Below are 16,250 nucleotides of genomic sequence, written 5' to 3'. Positions count from 1 at the left end.
GTTTACTTATTTCACAAGTCAGATGTCAGGTATAGGACAGTGACCCCTGCTCTCAGCAACTCAGCAGATAGGCCTGCTGACCTGAGGAATCTGGGCTTTGGTTTTCTTATCAGATTAATGGGATAATGCCTGTAACCTGGATAGACCATCAGGAATTAGGAAGAATCTTCCCCTACCAGTTAGGCTTCACTCCAGGGGCAGAGATTAGACACCAGAGGACCTCCAGGCAGCCCTCCCATCCAGGCTTGGTGCCCCCCATCCCCAGCACTCCAAGGGCAGGGCAGTTTCTTTACCAGATGCCCAACCCCCATCAACCCCCATTGCTAGCCAAGCTGGGTCCCTCCAGGACCCCAGCCCTGAGAGTAGATGGGACACCTCTACATGCACACAGACACACACCCCCCCGGCAAACGACACTCGTAACAAAGTGTGAGACCTCTGTCCCCATGAGGACAAAGGGTCACTTCTGAGGCCCCTTAGAGCCGGCTTCTCAGTCGAAACCGGCTTCTCAAGAGCTAAACACGTCTAGCGCTGCCAGACTCTGAGCCTATCGCCCGAGTGCAGCCCCAGGCTACAGCCTTAGTAGACTTGTGATGGGCCAGTCTGCGCCCTAGCTCCGCCCACGCCGACGCCGATTGGCCAGGCCAGGTTCTGGGGCGGGGCTTTTGCTTAGCCTGAGCCGGGCTTGGGAGACCCAGGAGGAGGCAACAGTGGCAGCTGAGCTATGGGTGCGGACGCGCGGGCCGCAGGGGACCGCGCTGGCAGCGGCCGGCGCGCGGTTGGGCCCTGGACGAGCTCTTTCGCGCCGCGGCCGCTGCTCCCGTCTCTCGCCTTCCTCTTTTTTTTGTTGCTGGTGGTGCTTGGCGCTCGGGCCGCGCGTTACGAGGTGAGTGGGGCCCGTGGCGGAAATGTACAGGAGCCGGAGTGAAAACCCGAGAACGGTCCGGAGTTGTGAGTGGGCTTGTTTTGTGGGTGCCTTTTTTTTTTTTTTTTTAGGGAATGGGTTGGAAACCCTGATGGTTGGAAACTCTGGTGGCGTAGTGGCTGCTAATCAAAAGGTCGGCAGTTCGAATACACCAGGCGCTCCTTGGAAACTCTGTGGGGCAGTTCTACGCTGTCCTGTAGGGTCGCTATGAGTCGAAATCGACTCATAGACAACGGGTTTGGTTTGTTTTGGAGGGAATGGTAGCTAATACGACAGTGTAGTCTGAATGCGTGCCTTGTGTCAGAGAGGTTTTACTGCGCCTCTGAGGATGAGGCTGGCTTTGACTGGACTCATCTGCCTGTGGGCTTGTCTGAACTTCGCATTCACATAACTGTGTGATTGGAGGTGTGAGCAGGGGTGTGTGTGTGTGTGTGTGTGTGTGTGGTGGGGGGAGGAGAGAGACTGGTTGAGAACTGGGACTCTGGAGTCAGCCTGCCTGGAGTTCCCTTTTCTTCCTGGCTCCTCTGCTTCCTGGTTGCATGACTGTGGGCAGGTTACATCACCTCTCTGAACCTCAGTTTCCTCATCTGTAAACTGGGGATAATTTTGCACTCACCTCCCAGGGTGGCTGTCTAGTATTTGCAAATGCTTAATAAACATTTTACTAATGTTAGTTATGGAGTCCCGGGGTTGTGAAAATGGTTGAGCACTCAGCTGCTAACCAAAAGATTGGAGGCTTGAGTCCACTCAGAGGCACCTCGCAGAAGAAAGGTTTGGTGATTTATTTCTGAAAGAAAACCCTATGGAGTGCATTTCTACTCTGAAACATATGGGGTCAATGAGAATCCACGTAATTTTTTTTTTTTTTTAATTAATACTGCTCTTTTCCCAGGGTGTGAGTGAGAGCTGTTCTGTGGAGTTGTGTGAATGAGAGTTGTACTGGGGAGGCAAGTCTGAGTGTGTCCTTTCTGAGAGGGGCCTGGCCTCCTCTGCACACAGTTGGGCTCAGGTCACAGGCTCTCCACCTCCGAGTCATTTGCCTGGTAGATCAAGGCTTATTTTGTACCCTTTCCCCATCATGCCTCTGACATGGTGTGTGTGTGTGTGTTTGCGGTCCTTGTGCAGACATGCCCCAAGGTGCAGCCGGACATGCTCAACGTGCACTTGGTGGCCCACACACACGATGACGTGGGCTGGCTCAAGACAGTGGACCAGTACTTTTACGGCAGTGAGTAAAGGGTGGAGATGGGACCCAGGGACTCCCATAGCCCCTCTGAGCACCTCACATGCCCTGTGGGCCCTGGACATTGGGGTGGGGCAATGCCCAGCCTGGGCTCCTGTGTCCAGGAAAGTCCTCCTTGCCCTTCTTGCCCTGACTGCCTGATCCATGTGCCCATAGTCCACAATGACATCCAGCGAGCAGGTGTGCAGTACATCCTGGACTCAGTAGTCTCCTCCCTGTTGGCTAATCCCACCCGCCGCTTCATCTATGTGGAGATCGCCTTCTTCGCCCGATGGTGGTACCAGCAGACAAAAGCAAAGCAGGAAGTTGTGCGGGATCTGGTGCGCCAGGGTGAGCCTGCCCTCAGGAAGTGAAACGAGGAAGCTGCAACCAGCTTCTGTTTCTGCCACTCTGGCTTCTGAGATTTTATCATGCCAAGTGCAGGCTGTGTGTGCATGTGGTTCCACATGTCTCCAGTCTCCCTTTATCTGTTGAACTCCTATGGATCCTCCAAGGCCCCATCTCCAGTTGATCCTGTGGGAAGCCTGCCACACAAGGGCCCTCTGGCCCAGATCTGGCTACACCGGCCTGGGGGTGACCTCTCTTTTTCCAGGCCTAGGCACGTGGGCAGGTCCTCTCATCTCCAGCATCACCTACCCTGGCCCCACTCCTGGCTCTGACTGCTGACCCTCACTGTGTCCTTCCTGGCACAGGGCGCCTGGAGTTTGCCAATGGTGGCTGGGTGATGAATGACGAAGCGTCCACCCACTATGGCGCCATCATCGACCAGATGACGCTTGGGCTACGCTTCCTAGAGGACACGTTTGGCATTGATGGGCGCCCCCATGTGGCCTGGCACATTGACCCTTTTGGCCACTCGCGTGAGCAGGCCTCACTCTTTGCTCAGGTGCTGTCTTGAATCTTCCCTCTCACTTGCTTTGATCTCTCCCACAGCCACTCAAACCCACCATTTCTCTCATCCCACACTGACCAGACCGTGCCCCCGGCCCCTTGAGGCCCTGCCCTTTGGCTGAGCTGTGAATCCCAGTCCCTTCCCACTCTGGTGCAAGCCCTGCTATGACTCAGCCCCAAGCTGACCTGGCTCCAGATGGCTTCGACCCATCTCCTGAGCCGTCAGTTGTCACACTCTGGCCCCACCTCACTTGCTATGATGCCGAATTCTCAAGCTTGGTGGCAGTCCGCCTTGCTTTTAAACTGGCTTCGTTACCTGTACCCTAACCCCACCCCATTTCCGTGCTGTAACCTATCTGTCTTTAGGCTGGGAAAGAGGGATGGTCATCTTGAGTCAGGCCTTGCCCCTCTCCACTGTGACCAAGCTCCCTTTCCCAAGGGGAAGGTGGAGGTGGGTTCCTGCTCCCTCCCTGCTCTCCTGTGGTGGTTCTGAGTCTTCCCCAAGCGTGGAAATGTGCTGGAAGCCTCCCTAGTTTCAGACCTGCTCCCAAGCTGGGTGTGGGCTCACTTGGTGGTGAGAGAGGTGGGCACTGATTCAGACTGCCCTCTCCTGTGCTGTGACCCCCCTAGATGGGCTTCGATGGCTTCTTCTTTGGGCGCCTGGATTATCAAGACAAGGCGATTCGGGAGCAGATGCTGGAGATGGAGCAGGTGTGGCGTGCCAGCACCAGTCTGAAGCCCCCGGCTGCCGACCTCTTCACTGGTGAGCACCAGGTGGCAGCTGACCTCATGGGTGTGTGACTGATGTGGTCCCTGGACTCAGAGGGCCTTGCACGTGATTTAATGCTCTGCTGTCACTGTCTTGAAATTCTCAGTAGTTTATGAACAAGAGCCTTTTCATTTTGTACTGGGGCTCACAAATTCTGCAGCCTGGGTGGGGGATGGCAGGCTTTGACCCTAGGGCAGGTCTAGGATGCTTGGCCACCCCCTGACCCTGGTGTGGCCTGCAGGTGTGCTCCCCAATATGTACAACCCACCAAAGGATCTGTGCTGGGACATGCTGTGTGATGACAAGCCCGTGGTGGACAACCCCTATAGCCCTGAGTACAATGCCGACAAGCTGGTCAAATACTTCCTGGAGTTGGCTGCTGCTCAGGTAACTCCAGTGTCCCGATCCTACAGGACTGGTGTAGATAATTCAGGGCCCTTCCCGTGGCCCAGCATTTCCTAATACCTCCTCAAAACCCTGTGAGGACAGTAACATCCCATTCGCCACCACCATGTCTTCCTCCCAGATTTGGGTGCCTTCCTGATCAGAGCATGCAGACCCCTTCCCCACTGCACACATTCCCCATGACCATGAAATGGCCTGGCACAGTGCCGGGGTGCCCTCATCTGTGTCGTTGGCCCAAGGGAACTCATGAACAACCATTGGCTATTTTATGTGTGCATCCCTATGTTCCCACATGCCATAGGCTTTATTTTTTAGAGCAGTTTTAGGTTTACAGAAAAATTGTACAGAAAGTACAGAGTTCCCGTATATTCCCTGGCCCCCTGCACACTGTTTCTCCTATTATCATCCACTCTTGATCACATGTATATACAGGACACCCTGACCTGAGGAGTCCCCTATCCCAACTGCAGGGCCGGCACTACCGCACCAACCACACTATAATGACCATGGGCTCAGACTTCCACTATGAGAATGCCAACATGTGGTTCAAGAACCTTGACAAGCTCATCCAACTGGTCAACGCCCAGGTCAGCATGCCTACCCGTGCGTGGTACCTGTGTGCACATGTGTGTTTGCTTCTCTGTGTGTCGAGTCATAGCTATTGGTTCTGTAAAAAATGATCACACACTTATGGCCTAAAACAACAGAAATTTATTAGTTCTGTAGGTCAGAAGTCCAACACAGTTCTCAGTGGGCTAAAATCAAGGTGTCAACAGGGTTGCCTTTCTTTCTGGAGACTCTAGGAGAGAATCTGTTTCTTTATCAGCTGCTAAAGGCTGCCTGCATTCCTTGGCGGGTGGCCCCTTCCTCCATCTTCAAAGCCAGCAACACAACATCTCTCTGATCCTGCTCTGTTGTCACATCTTCTCTCAGGTCCTTTCACCTCTTCTATTTTCCTCTTCCACTTTTAAAGACCTTTGTGATTACACTGGGTCTACCAGGATAATCCAGGATAATCTCCCTATCTGAATATTAGCTGATTAGCAGCCTTAATTCCATCTGCAACTTTACTTCTGTTTTGCCACGTAACCTAACATACTCATAGGTTCTGGGAATTAGGACATTTATGGAGGGAAAAAACGCTGGTGGCGTAGTGGTTAAGAGGTATGGCTGCTAACCAAAAAGGGAAGCAGTTCGAGTCCACTAGGCGTTCCTTGGAAACTCTATGGGGCAGTTCTGCCCTGTTCTGTAGGGTCACTATGAGTAGGAATCGACTCGGTGGCAACAGGTTTGGTTTTTTTTTTTTTATGGGGGGGCATTATTTTACTTACCAGGATATGTTGGTGCAGCTCCCGTAAGCAGCCTGTGACTGTGTGTAAAAACTGTGTTCAGGCGGCATCTCACCTCCTCTAACTTCACGAGAGGGAAGGAGAATTGAGATCAACAGCCCAAGGCTGATTTCTATGAGATGGAGGTCAGACATGCCTCCTCTCTCCACCATGTTTACCAGTTCCGACACCAACTGTCCCTCCCACAGCACTCTCTACTTCTCTGCTGGGTTCGATAATTCATTGAAGTGGCCACCCAGAACTCAGACAGTACTCACAATTATGGGGTTTATTAGGAAAGTAACAGGTTACAATTTAGGTTCAGGAACACTCAGGATACAATTCCTTCGTCAGGACAGCCTCTTCCCAGCTGTGTTGGCAGATAGGCCTCTCCCTGCCTTTGGCCTCTGCCCTGCGTATGCAAGTGTTACAGAGCGCTTTTAGCTCTGCCGATAAGTGCCTAGAGGCACTCCACTCAGCCAGTGAGCCTCTGCTAGAAGACGTTCAGTTCTAGCTCCATGGATCAGCAAACCTAGCTCCACCAAGTGCCCGGGGGCACCCTACTCTCCATCAAGTCTCCTGCCCAGCGTCACTTAGCTTTCTCACTCTGGACCAGGAAACCCACAATACTGTCTTCTGCTGCTGGTCTCTGCTGCCATCACTTCTTGACATCTTCAGTGATACAGCTCTCTCTCTCTCAGCTTCCTGGTTCCAGGAGCTTTTCAGCACAGGGAACCTGGCTCCAAAAGACACGTTCTGCTTTTGGCTCTCCTTCCTTGGTTGTGGTGGGATCCTCTCTTCCCCGCCTCTGGGATGACTCATTTCAAGGCTAGCGCGATGGCAAAACTGATCAATCCCCTTGGTGGGCCACAATTACCCTATTTGCACAGTCCCACCCAATCACTTGGTTGGGAATTACAAGACCATGGCAAGAAAGGTCACACAAAAGTAGTCCATCGCACCACACTGTGGTCCTGTCAGCAAAGAAACTTGTCTCATCACTCCCATTTAAGATGCCCCTTCCCATCGACCTCATCCTCATAGTTGTCTACCTGTCCAATCTCCATGACTTCACCTCCCCCTCACTCCCTGCACTGCCATTTCACCAAAACTGCCCTAAGTCCTGTTACCTTCCTCTGGAGTGAAAGTGAGCCTCATTCATTATAAAAATTGTGACATTTGGTAGAAAATAATTATTCCTGAAGAAGGATTATTCTTGTACTATAATGTCCAAGAAAACCCTGTAGAACAGTTTTGCTCTAATGCATGTGTTCACCATGAGTTGGAATTAACTTGATGGCAATGGGCTTGTTTTTTTTAATAATGTCACAATTTTTCCACTAAGATTTTTAGTAATAAAATGGAAATCATTTGTAAAAGCTTAGTAAAATTTCAGGTTTATTGTTGCACCCCTGAAATTCAAGGATGCTAATATGTGGCTTGGCCAAATGTTCATTTTCACACTTGGCATTTAGTTTGCACTCAAAATGTGCAGTAAGAACATTTGATGTGTGAATGTGCACACCTGTGTGCCCTCTGGGAAGACACAGACTCCAGGAGGCCTCAATCACTTCTTTCCCCAGCAGCAGGCCAGTGGGAGCCGAGTCCATGTTCTCTATTCCACCCCAGCCTGTTATCTCCGAGAGCTGAACAAGGCCAACCTGACTTGGTATTTGGAGGGGGGCCAAGAGTCTGGGGGGACTTTGGGATGCCCCATGGGCCATGACCCTGTTCTCAGTGCCCCATCCCCGCAGGTCGGTGAAACAGGATGACTTCTTCCCTTACGCTGACGGCCCCCACCAGTTCTGGACCGGCTACTTCTCCAGCCGGCCGGCCCTCAAACGCTACGAGCGCCTCAGCTACAACTTCCTGCAGGTCGGTGGGCACCTGGCTTGAGGGGTGTGGCCCAGGGGTGGTACCAGGCAGGCTTGGCCACTTCAACGCACCCTTGCCTACCAGGTATGCAAGCAGCTGGAGGCACTGGCGGGACCTGCGGCCAACGTGGGACCCTATGGCTCGGGAGACAGTACGCCCCTCAGTAGGTGTCGGGCCAACTAAGGGACGAGGGGTGGGACTGGGGCTAGACCTGTCATTCAGTCCCTCCTTGAGTCCCTCCTTTAAAGTTCCTAAGAACTGTTTCCAATTGCACCGGACCTTCGGTGTCTTCCTGAGGTCGGTGCGGTGTCCTATGAAGGTCCCGCCAGGCTCAGTGTCCCACCCATAGGGGAAGCGGTGGCCGTGCTCCAGCACCACGACGCTGTCAGTGGCACTTCCCGGCAGCACGTGGCTGACGACTACGCATTCCAGCTTGCTGAGGGCTGGGGACCCTGTGAGGTGTGCGGCAGGGCCAGAAGGGGCGGGGTGCAGCTAGGCGGGGGTGGGGCCTGGAAGGGGAGGGGCAGAGAGGAATGGGTGGAGCCAGGAAGGAAGCAAGGGTCTGTGGCTGGGAGGGGCGGGCATTCAGAGTGGACCCGCCCATTTTACGTTCCTCCTCAGGTGCTCCTGAGCAACGCTCTGGCGCTGCTCAGCGGCTCCAAGGAGAACTTCACATACTGCCGCGAACTCAACGTCAGCGTCTGTCCGCTCAGCCAGACGGCGGCGCGCGTGAGCCCTCCTGGAGGCGGGGCGGGTGGGCGGGGCCGGAGGGGTGGAAGAGCCGATCCAGTGGTCCGGGCCAAGAGCGGACAAAAGGGGCAGAACACTGGTTCAGTCGGGGCGGGATGAAGAGGAGGCGGGGCTTGGGCTTACCCTCTTCTGAGGGCGGTTATGGAATTGTTCTTGTAGAAGCACACATGGGCAGTATCACGTGGGGCACAGTCAAGATGGGGCAGGACCCGACCAGACTGAGGATCTCGTGTAACACATGGGCCCTCTGCCTGGATGGCCCCGACCGCAGTGGGATCGCACAGGCACATTGCCTGTCATGGTGGGTGGGTTTGGAGAATGCTTGCGGTGACCTATTCCCACCCAGACCCTCTCACCCCAGTTCCAGGTCACCATTTATAACCCCCTGGGGCGGAAGGTAAATTGGATGGTACGGCTGCCGGTGCGCGGAGGCGTTTTCTCAGTGAGAGACCCCAATGGCACGACTGTGCCGAGCGAAGTGAGCCCCTTAGACGAATATTCCACCCATGAATACCTCCCTCCATGATTATCTACCCCCTTGAACACCTCTCCATGGACTGCTCTTCTACCACGGACACCTCCCTTCCATGAATATCTCTCTCCCTCCAATATGATGCCTTCTACTGCCCCACCATAAACACTTCCCTCCCTTGGGTACCTCCCCCTCATGAATACTCTCACCCCTCTAATATCTCCCTCACTGCTCGATATCCCCTTGGGAACATCTCCCCACTGCCCATGAATATCTCCGCCTTTTGAATATCTTCTTCTCATGGAAATCTTTCCTATTTATAATCCTTCATCCCAGATGGATACCCCCACGCATCAGTTAAACTAATTGCTGTTGAATTGACCCTGACTCCCTGTAGTGCAAATGGCAAACATAACCGGTGCTAACCAAAAGGTTGGAGGTTCGAGTCTACCCAGAGGCACATCAGAAGAAAGGCCTGTTAATCTACTTCTGGGCAAAAAAGGATCAGCCATTGAAAACCCTATGGAGCATAGTTCTACTCTAACACACATGGGGTCACCCCCCTACAGTCCCCCACACATCTCTTCCTCTAAGAATCAATCTTTCCCTCACTCTCCTTGCTCATAGATCTCTTCTCCTCAACTTCCTCTCTCACTTTTTCCCCCTACCTGCAGGCTAGGTCCTCCCAGTGGCTTTTTTCTATCTTGTGGATGAATCTCCTGTGCAATCTTTTCCTCAGAATTTCTGATGCCCCTGCTCCACCTAAATGTCTTCTCCCCATCCCAGGAATCCTACCCCTCCTTGAATTTGGCCCCTCCACTGAGCCCCCCCATGTACGTATACTCACAGCCTCTTGACTTGGGTTCCCTCCTCATTACCTGAGGTGGTGATACTTCCAGGCTCAAACAGTCAGGAGCACCCTCCAGAGCTGCTCTTCTCTGCCTCAGTGCCTGCCCTGGGCTTCAGCACCTACTCAGTGTCCCGGGTGCCTAAACGGACCCCCAAGGCCCACACCTATCGACCCAGGCCCTGGTCCCGTGTCCTGGTCATACAAAATGAGGTGAGACCCCATTCAAATCCCCTTCTTTGGCCCCATGATAAATTTGAGGTGTCATGGTGAACCAGGTGAACTCTGGGTTGAAAGGTCCTGGGTTCATGGTATAGTGCCATCACTCCCACCATTGTGTGTCCTCAAGTGGGTGACCTCTCCTGAGGCTGCTGTGAGGACCCAGTGTGAGCATTGGTAAGTGATACTCAATGGATGTGTCAGAGTGGATGGTTGGGGGGGGGCGTTTGTATTTTCAGGTGGGGTGCGGGGAAGGCCTTCCTGAGAAGGTGATGGTTGAGGGCAATGCTTAGGGAAGTGAGGGAGTGAGCCATGTGGCTATATGGAGGAAGAGGGATCCTGGCAGGGATGGGCAGACACAAAAGCCCTGAGGCAGAAGGGATTTGGTGTTTAAAGAATCCCAAGGAACTCAGCAAGGCTGAAGCAGAGTGTGGGGTGGTGATGGGAGGAGAGGAGGGCAGGGCCTTAAGGGGTGAGGGGAGGACTTTGGGTTTTATAGAGAAGGAACCACAGGGGGGTCTTGATAGGGCTCCTTTAAGACTTCTGTGGACCTAGGACTTTGGCCTTTGTGGGACCATTCCTCCATAAAAGAATATTAAAATTATACTTTTTGATGGCATTGGTATAAAGATGAATATAATCCATACTGGATTCATTATTATATATTCGTTTTTAATATATTCAAGTTTTTTCTGATTCTGAAAATAATTAAAATTAAAACATTTCTGTGAACTCCTAAAGTTTCCTGGGTCCTAGGCACTGAGGCTCCTGTGTCTGGTGCAGAGTCCGCCCTGGTCCCAGGCAGAGGAGGGCCATGATGGGATTTAGGATTTGCCCTCTGGTTGCTGTGGGGGTAGGGAACAGACTAGAGGTAGGGGGAGGAAGCTGGGAGATGAGGGAGGAGGCCACCCTACTAGTCCCAGCTTGTGATGGTGGCAGCTCTGACTAGTAAGAACTGGTCAGATTCAGGGTAAGGTGAGCTGTTAGGATTTGCTAATAGGCTCAGGTGTGAGAAGTGAGAGAGGAAATAAGGATGACTCTAGGGTTTTGTCCTGAGCCCTGGGAAGGACAGGGCTGCTCTTGGCTGAAGTGATGGTCACTGACATCTGTCCACCTTCTCTGCCCAGCACATCCGGGCTTCATTCAACCCTGACACAGGACTCTTGATGAAGATTGAGAACCTGGACCAGAACCTCCTACTGCCTGTTCGCCAGGCCTTCTTCTGGTGAGGAAGGATCACCAGGTCAGGGAAGGGATGTGAGTGGAGCCCTGGGGCCCCTTACCTGACTCTTGCCTACCTTGGCTTTAGGTACAACGCCAGTACAGGTGACTACTTAAGCCCCCAGGTCTCAGGTGCCTACATCTTCAGACCCAATCAACCAGAACCACTGCCTGTGAGACGCTGGGCTGAGACTCGCCTGGTGAAGGTCTGCAGGCAGGAATGATGAGTGGGCAGGTGGGGCTGAGAGTGGTGGGAGCTCTGTAACAAGGTGTTGAGTGTGAGGAAGCCTGGGAAGGAGGGTAAACTGCATGTATGGGTAGGGTAAGATGGGGGGAAGGATTCATGTCTCCATCAGATAAAGGGGTGAAGACCTGAGGGTAATATTTGAGGGTTCTCCCATGGGCTGGTCTTCATGTCTGTGTGTGCCTGAGGAAGCACATACTGAAGGCACCCGTACCTGCTGTGGGTGTCAGGATTATACTTAGCTTTTTTTTTTTGGAAATTGAGGGCAGGGTGTTCCCACTTGGTCCACAAACGGGGAGGGCCAGGTGCAGCTGTTTGGAGTTCACCAAGCATATGTGGTACGAGGGGTTCATATCTGGGGTGGGTATTTGAGCATTCACACTTGGCAAGTCTCACTTAGGGTGCATATCTGAGGGTACATCTGGCTGGGAAGACAGCATACTCCACAAGTGTATAGGGGGTTTCCTGGGGCCTGTGTTCAACATTTCCTCGCCTCCCCTTGAAGTGAGTGTGTACATACCTGGGTCACTGTATTAGGGTATACTTTTGCCTGTTGTAACAGAGTTATCCAAATTAACTGTTCTTTTCCTCTAATATAAAGTCTAACTCAGCAGTCCAAGCCAGGTGAGGCAGCTCCACAGTCACCCAGGCCCCTTCTATCTTGTTGCTCTGCCTTCTTCAACATTCAGTTCCACCTCATGATCTAAGATGGCTGCTCAAGTTCCAAACATCACAGCTGCATTGAGCCAGTAGGAGAGGACAAGAGTCAAGGAGAGCTGTTCATATACTTTAATCACTTTGCATTGGGCAGACTGTGGTCACACAGCTACTCATAGCTTCAGGGGCTACTGGGAAATATGGTCTACTCCATGTAGCCATGTGCCAAGCTAGACTCCTATTATTGTGAAAAGAGCAGAGATGGGGGCAGTGGTGGTCAACAAACACATATGCCACACTCAAAAATTATGTAGCCATGATTAGGCAGGTCGGGTTCCCATGCTCTCCATTAGTGTGGTTGAACCTGTTGTAGGCCATTTGTAGGGTTCATCTCTGCTCAGGTGTGGGTTCACACTTGCACTCCACCTCCCCTCCCCATGTGCCCGCAGACGGCCTTGGTGCAGGAGGTGCACCAGAACTTCTCAGCCTGGTGTTCCCAGGTGGTTCGCCTGTACCCTGGACAGAGGCACCTGGAGCTGGAGTGGACAGTGGGGCCAATACCCGTGGGGTAAGTGTCCTGACTGCTATGGGGGTGGGACCAAGGCCAGGGTGGGCTTATGTGAGGCTCACAACCCTGTGTCCCCATCGGGTGCAGCGATGGCTGGGGGAAGGAGGTCATCAGTCGCTTTGACACAACATTGGAGACAGATGGACGCTTCTACACAGACAGCAACGGCCGGGAGATCCTGGAGAGGAGGTGGGGGTAGCTAGGGACACTGAGGGCACAGAGTGGTCTGTGGTGTATTGGGACCCAGGGGTGGTGGGGACATTTGCTGATGATAAGAGTATGGGAGGAAAGGATGGGGGTGGTGAGGAGGAGGTGAGCAGGGGAAGGAGAGCTAGACCCCAGGCCTGACTAAACCACACCCCTCCCTAGGCGAAATTATCGGCCCACCTGGGACTTGAGCCAGACTGAGCCAGTGGCGGGAAATTACTACCCGGTCAACAGCCGCATTTATATTACGGTACTCTCTACCCCCCACCCAGCCCTAGTCTGCCTCTCCCTAACTCTTCCTGACACACTTCTCCAGAGAAGGAATCACGCCTCACTCTCAGCATCACCAACTGTCCTGGGCAGTCGCTACCACCCCCTCTCGGACCTGCCTGTGCCCACCCGCAGGGGCTAGTTTGCAGGCTGCCCCTCACCCTGACCTCTCACCCCCCAGGATGGAAACATGCAGCTCACAGTGCTGACTGACCGTTCCCAGGGGGGCAGCAGCCTCAGCGATGGCTCCCTGGAGCTCATGGTGAGTGGGTCACAGCTCTTCCAAGCCAGGGTCTTCCCACGAGGCCTTCACTCAGTTCCCAGCCCCTGCTGGACCTGGAAGCCTGTTTCTGCCCCAGTTCTTTGCTAGGTGTGCCCTGTGGGTTGTAGTCCCTACTAAGCTGAGGACCCTATCCCTATTCAAGACTTTTCCTCCATGTTTTTACCCAATCCCTACCCAGGGCTGCTCTCCAGGCCCTGACTTGTCCTATCCAGGCTGCCCTGTTAGATGCTTACTTTCCTCCTCCTGCTGGGGTTCCCTACCAGACCCCTGCCTTCATTCTCATCTGTTCCCCTCACCCTTTAATTTCTCTTAACCCAGGCTCTCCCAGGAGCCCTTACCCAATTTCTGGCCCAGGGACACCCACCGGACCCTCACCCTCTCCTGGCCACTCTCACCCCAGGTGCACCGAAGGCTGCTGAAAGATGATGCACGTGGAGTAGGGGAGCCACTGCAGGAGGCGGGCCTGGACGGTTGGGGGCCAGGGCTGTGGGTGCGAGGGCGCCACCTCCTGCTACTGGACACAGCCAGGACCGCTGCTGCTGGGCACCGGCTGCTGGCGGAAAAGGAAGTCCTGGCCCCGCAGATAGTGCTGGCCCTGGGAGGTGGCGCCCCCTATCGCTTGGGGGCTGCCCCGCGCACTCAGGTGAGGGGCAGCTGGGTCCGCGGATAGGAAGGACTGGAATGAAGCCTGCGGGTAGGTAGCAAGTTTTCCTAGGTTCAGCCGGAACCCATCTTTCCCGCCTCTAGATGGTCAGGGGAGGCCATCAGCTGGTCCCCACCCTGTCTGCTCAGCCCTGCCCCCGGGTGGTCCAGGCCCAGTCCCATTCCACCTTGACTGGGTTTTACCCAGTCTGACTCATGCCCCTTCACCCCCCTCAACTGCCTCACCTTGGCCCCGCCCCATTCCTCTTCAGTGTCACCCCCCCCTTGCCCACTCACCAACCCAGGCTCGGCCCTGCCCAGCCCCACCTCCTGACAACTGTAAGCCCCGCCCCTTCTGATTGAGCCCTACTGGGTCCTTGCCCCCAGTTCTCCGGGCTGCACCAGGAGCTGCCGCCCACAGTGCACCTGCTCACACTGGCCCGCTGGGGCCCAGAGACCCTGCTGCTGCGTTTGGAGCACCAGTTCGCTGTTGGAGAGGACACAGTTGGCAATCTAAGCTCCCCCGTGACCTTGGACTTGAGGGTGAGCACAGGTGGAAAGGAGACTAGAAAGAAGGGGAGAGGGGAAACCTTGCTTTGCTCCCATTCAACCGGCCCATGCACTGCCCGCAGAACCTGTTTTCCACTTTCACCATCACCCACCTGCAAGAGACCATGCTGGCGGCCAATCAGGCTCGGGACCTCGCCTCCCGGCTCCGGTGGACACCCAGCACAGGTGGGGGCCGGGCTAGAAAGGGAGCTGGGATGGTGTGTGAGGCGTGGGAATGTTGACCAGGACCCAGAACAGAACTTGAGGGTCTTGGGTGGTGTCCAGATCCAGGTTCCGAGCTAAAGGGTCTGAAGTGAGTCTAGCAAACTAGCAAAGGGTATGGATGGTTTGGGAATGGGGCTCAGGACCAAGAACAAGATTTGGGAATCTGGATTGAGTGTCCAGTTCCAGGAGCATAATACAGGGGTCTGCGGTGGTGTCCATCATGCATGGGGTAAGCTTAATGATCCCAGGGGTGGGGCTCGAGGGTGTGACGATACTGGCCAGACATTTGTGGATTTGGAGATGATATCCCGGCCCTGGGAAGCCACTTAAGGGTCATGGGGTGAGGCCCTGTGGACTGATTGAGGGTTTACGGCCCTGCCCGGGCCTAGAGCAGGGAGCATGGTGGTATGAGGCAGAGGAAAGTCTGCGCCCCCTCACTCCTCTTTCCTTGCACCCAGGCCTTCCAACCCAAACCACGCCCTCCTTGCTGGACCCCGCTGCCATCACGCTACAGCCCATGGAAATCCGCACCTTCTTGGCCTCAGTCGAATGGAAGGAGGATATCTACACCCACTCGGATGCCCCCTTGTGAGCCTGAGTCCCCTCCACCATGGGTGGGGATGCTCGCCTTTTTTTCTGTTGCTGCTGCTGCTGCCAAAGAAAAGTCATTAAAATGCCACCACCAGGACCCACTTTGAGGCTGACTGAGTGTGGTTGTTTGAGGGGTGGGGGATGAGGGAGATAGATCCAGAAAAAGTCAGCATCCACTAGCTGGCCCTACCCAAGGCATGCAGGGAGGCTCCTTGCTGGGTTGAATCCTCCTACCAGACACTCACCCCTCACATTCCTCCTACCCCTCATTCTCCGCCTACCCCTCATTCCCTTCCTACCACTCATTCCCCGCCTACCACTCCTTCCCTGCCTATCACTCCTTCCTCACCTACCCCTCCTTCCCCTACCTGCTGCTTCCTCCTCTATCCATTCAGACCCTGGTGGAGCTGCCTGGAGAAGCCACAGAGGGTACCCCTGTGCTGGACCGTGGAGCCCACAGAACCCAACACACCTTGGGTTTCCCCTGGCCTGGCTTTGGTGGCTGAGTCCTGAGGGTGAGGAATCTGGGAAGTTCTGGTGAAGCACATGGTATAAGAGGCAAGTCCCAAAGGGAGCCCTTGGACAGGTGGGCTGGAGCTACAGACCTCCCAGGAGACAGAGGCAGAGAGTTTGCACTTCCTGGGCTTCTAGTAGTTCTAGAGTCCGCTTTGGAGGAAGGAGATGTTGGGATTAAGCTTGAGGCTTAGAGTCAGAAGGAACTGACTTCATCAGTTGGTGCAGGCTTGTGCCAGTCCCTTGAAGGCTCGTGGAGACTCATGCAGCTCTGCCTGCGGGCCACGTGCTGATCAGTGTTTAGATGCACCTCCTGGAAATTTACAAAGTCATGCTTTGGAACGGGACCTCCCAGGACAAATAGGGTGGCCTGACAAGGGTGCCCCAGGTCCCCCAAGGTGCCATGTGGAGCCCGGTCACCAGATGCACCTGAAAAATTGTCTAAGCCTCTCTTCTAAGGGCCAGCTACCCAGCTGTGGTTTGCATGGGGGGCCAGTCTTTGGAAGCACCCCTGAAAATGTTCTAAAGACCCCCTACTATAGTCCTGCATGGGGCC

The 16,250-nt window shown here is 54.3% G+C and overlaps 1 protein-coding gene across 5 annotated transcripts; it reads left to right on the top strand.

Annotated features, from left to right (window-relative positions):
• The first annotated feature begins 709 nt into the window (after window positions 1-709).
• MAN2B1 (mannosidase alpha class 2B member 1) lies at window positions 710-15,288 on the top strand. 5 transcript variants are annotated; one of them, XM_064280746.1, is made up of 24 exons: window positions 710-886; window positions 2,051-2,153; window positions 2,325-2,498; window positions 2,861-3,054; window positions 3,690-3,822; window positions 4,070-4,215; window positions 4,704-4,820; window positions 7,148-7,230; window positions 7,316-7,436; window positions 7,521-7,599; window positions 7,786-7,895; window positions 8,058-8,165; window positions 8,548-8,664; window positions 9,542-9,718; window positions 10,852-10,949; window positions 11,034-11,151; window positions 12,296-12,414; window positions 12,502-12,603; window positions 12,784-12,871; window positions 13,073-13,153; window positions 13,575-13,817; window positions 14,204-14,359; window positions 14,449-14,551; window positions 15,049-15,288. In XM_064280746.1, exons 1-24 carry the CDS (start codon window positions 725-727, stop codon window positions 15,180-15,182), a joined length of 3,066 nt encoding a protein of 1,021 aa, XP_064136816.1. In that variant the 5' UTR covers window positions 710-724; the 3' UTR covers window positions 15,183-15,288. The 5 variants fall into 5 exon arrangements, with proteins under 5 accessions (XP_064136816.1, XP_064136814.1, XP_064136815.1 ...); XM_064280744.1 differs by having other exon boundaries at window positions 7,756-7,895; XM_064280745.1 differs by having other exon boundaries at window positions 7,145-7,230.
• The last annotated feature ends 962 nt before the right edge of the window (window positions 15,289-16,250 follow it).

Source organism: Loxodonta africana, chromosome 3 (assembly GCF_030014295.1).
Source record: "Loxodonta africana isolate mLoxAfr1 chromosome 3, mLoxAfr1.hap2, whole genome shotgun sequence".
NCBI classification, from domain to species: domain Eukaryota; kingdom Metazoa; phylum Chordata; class Mammalia; order Proboscidea; family Elephantidae; genus Loxodonta; species Loxodonta africana.
This window is presented reverse-complemented; position numbering and strand designations above follow the sequence as displayed.

What these genes read in the sequence shown, in the direction of transcription:
- MAN2B1 (XM_064280743.1), top strand. Translation starts at nt 725, where the DNA reads ATGGGTGCGGACGCGCGGGCCGCAGGGGACCGCGCTGGCAGCGGCCGG. An exon ending in GCGGGATCTGGTGCGCCAGG is followed by an intron (nt 2,499 to 2,860) that starts GTGAGCCTGCCC and finishes TTCCTGGCACAG; the next exon opens with GGCGCCTGGAGTTTGCCAAT. An exon ending in GGCTGCCGACCTCTTCACTG is followed by an intron (nt 3,823 to 4,069) that starts GTGAGCACCAGG and finishes TGTGGCCTGCAG; the next exon opens with GTGTGCTCCCCAATATGTAC.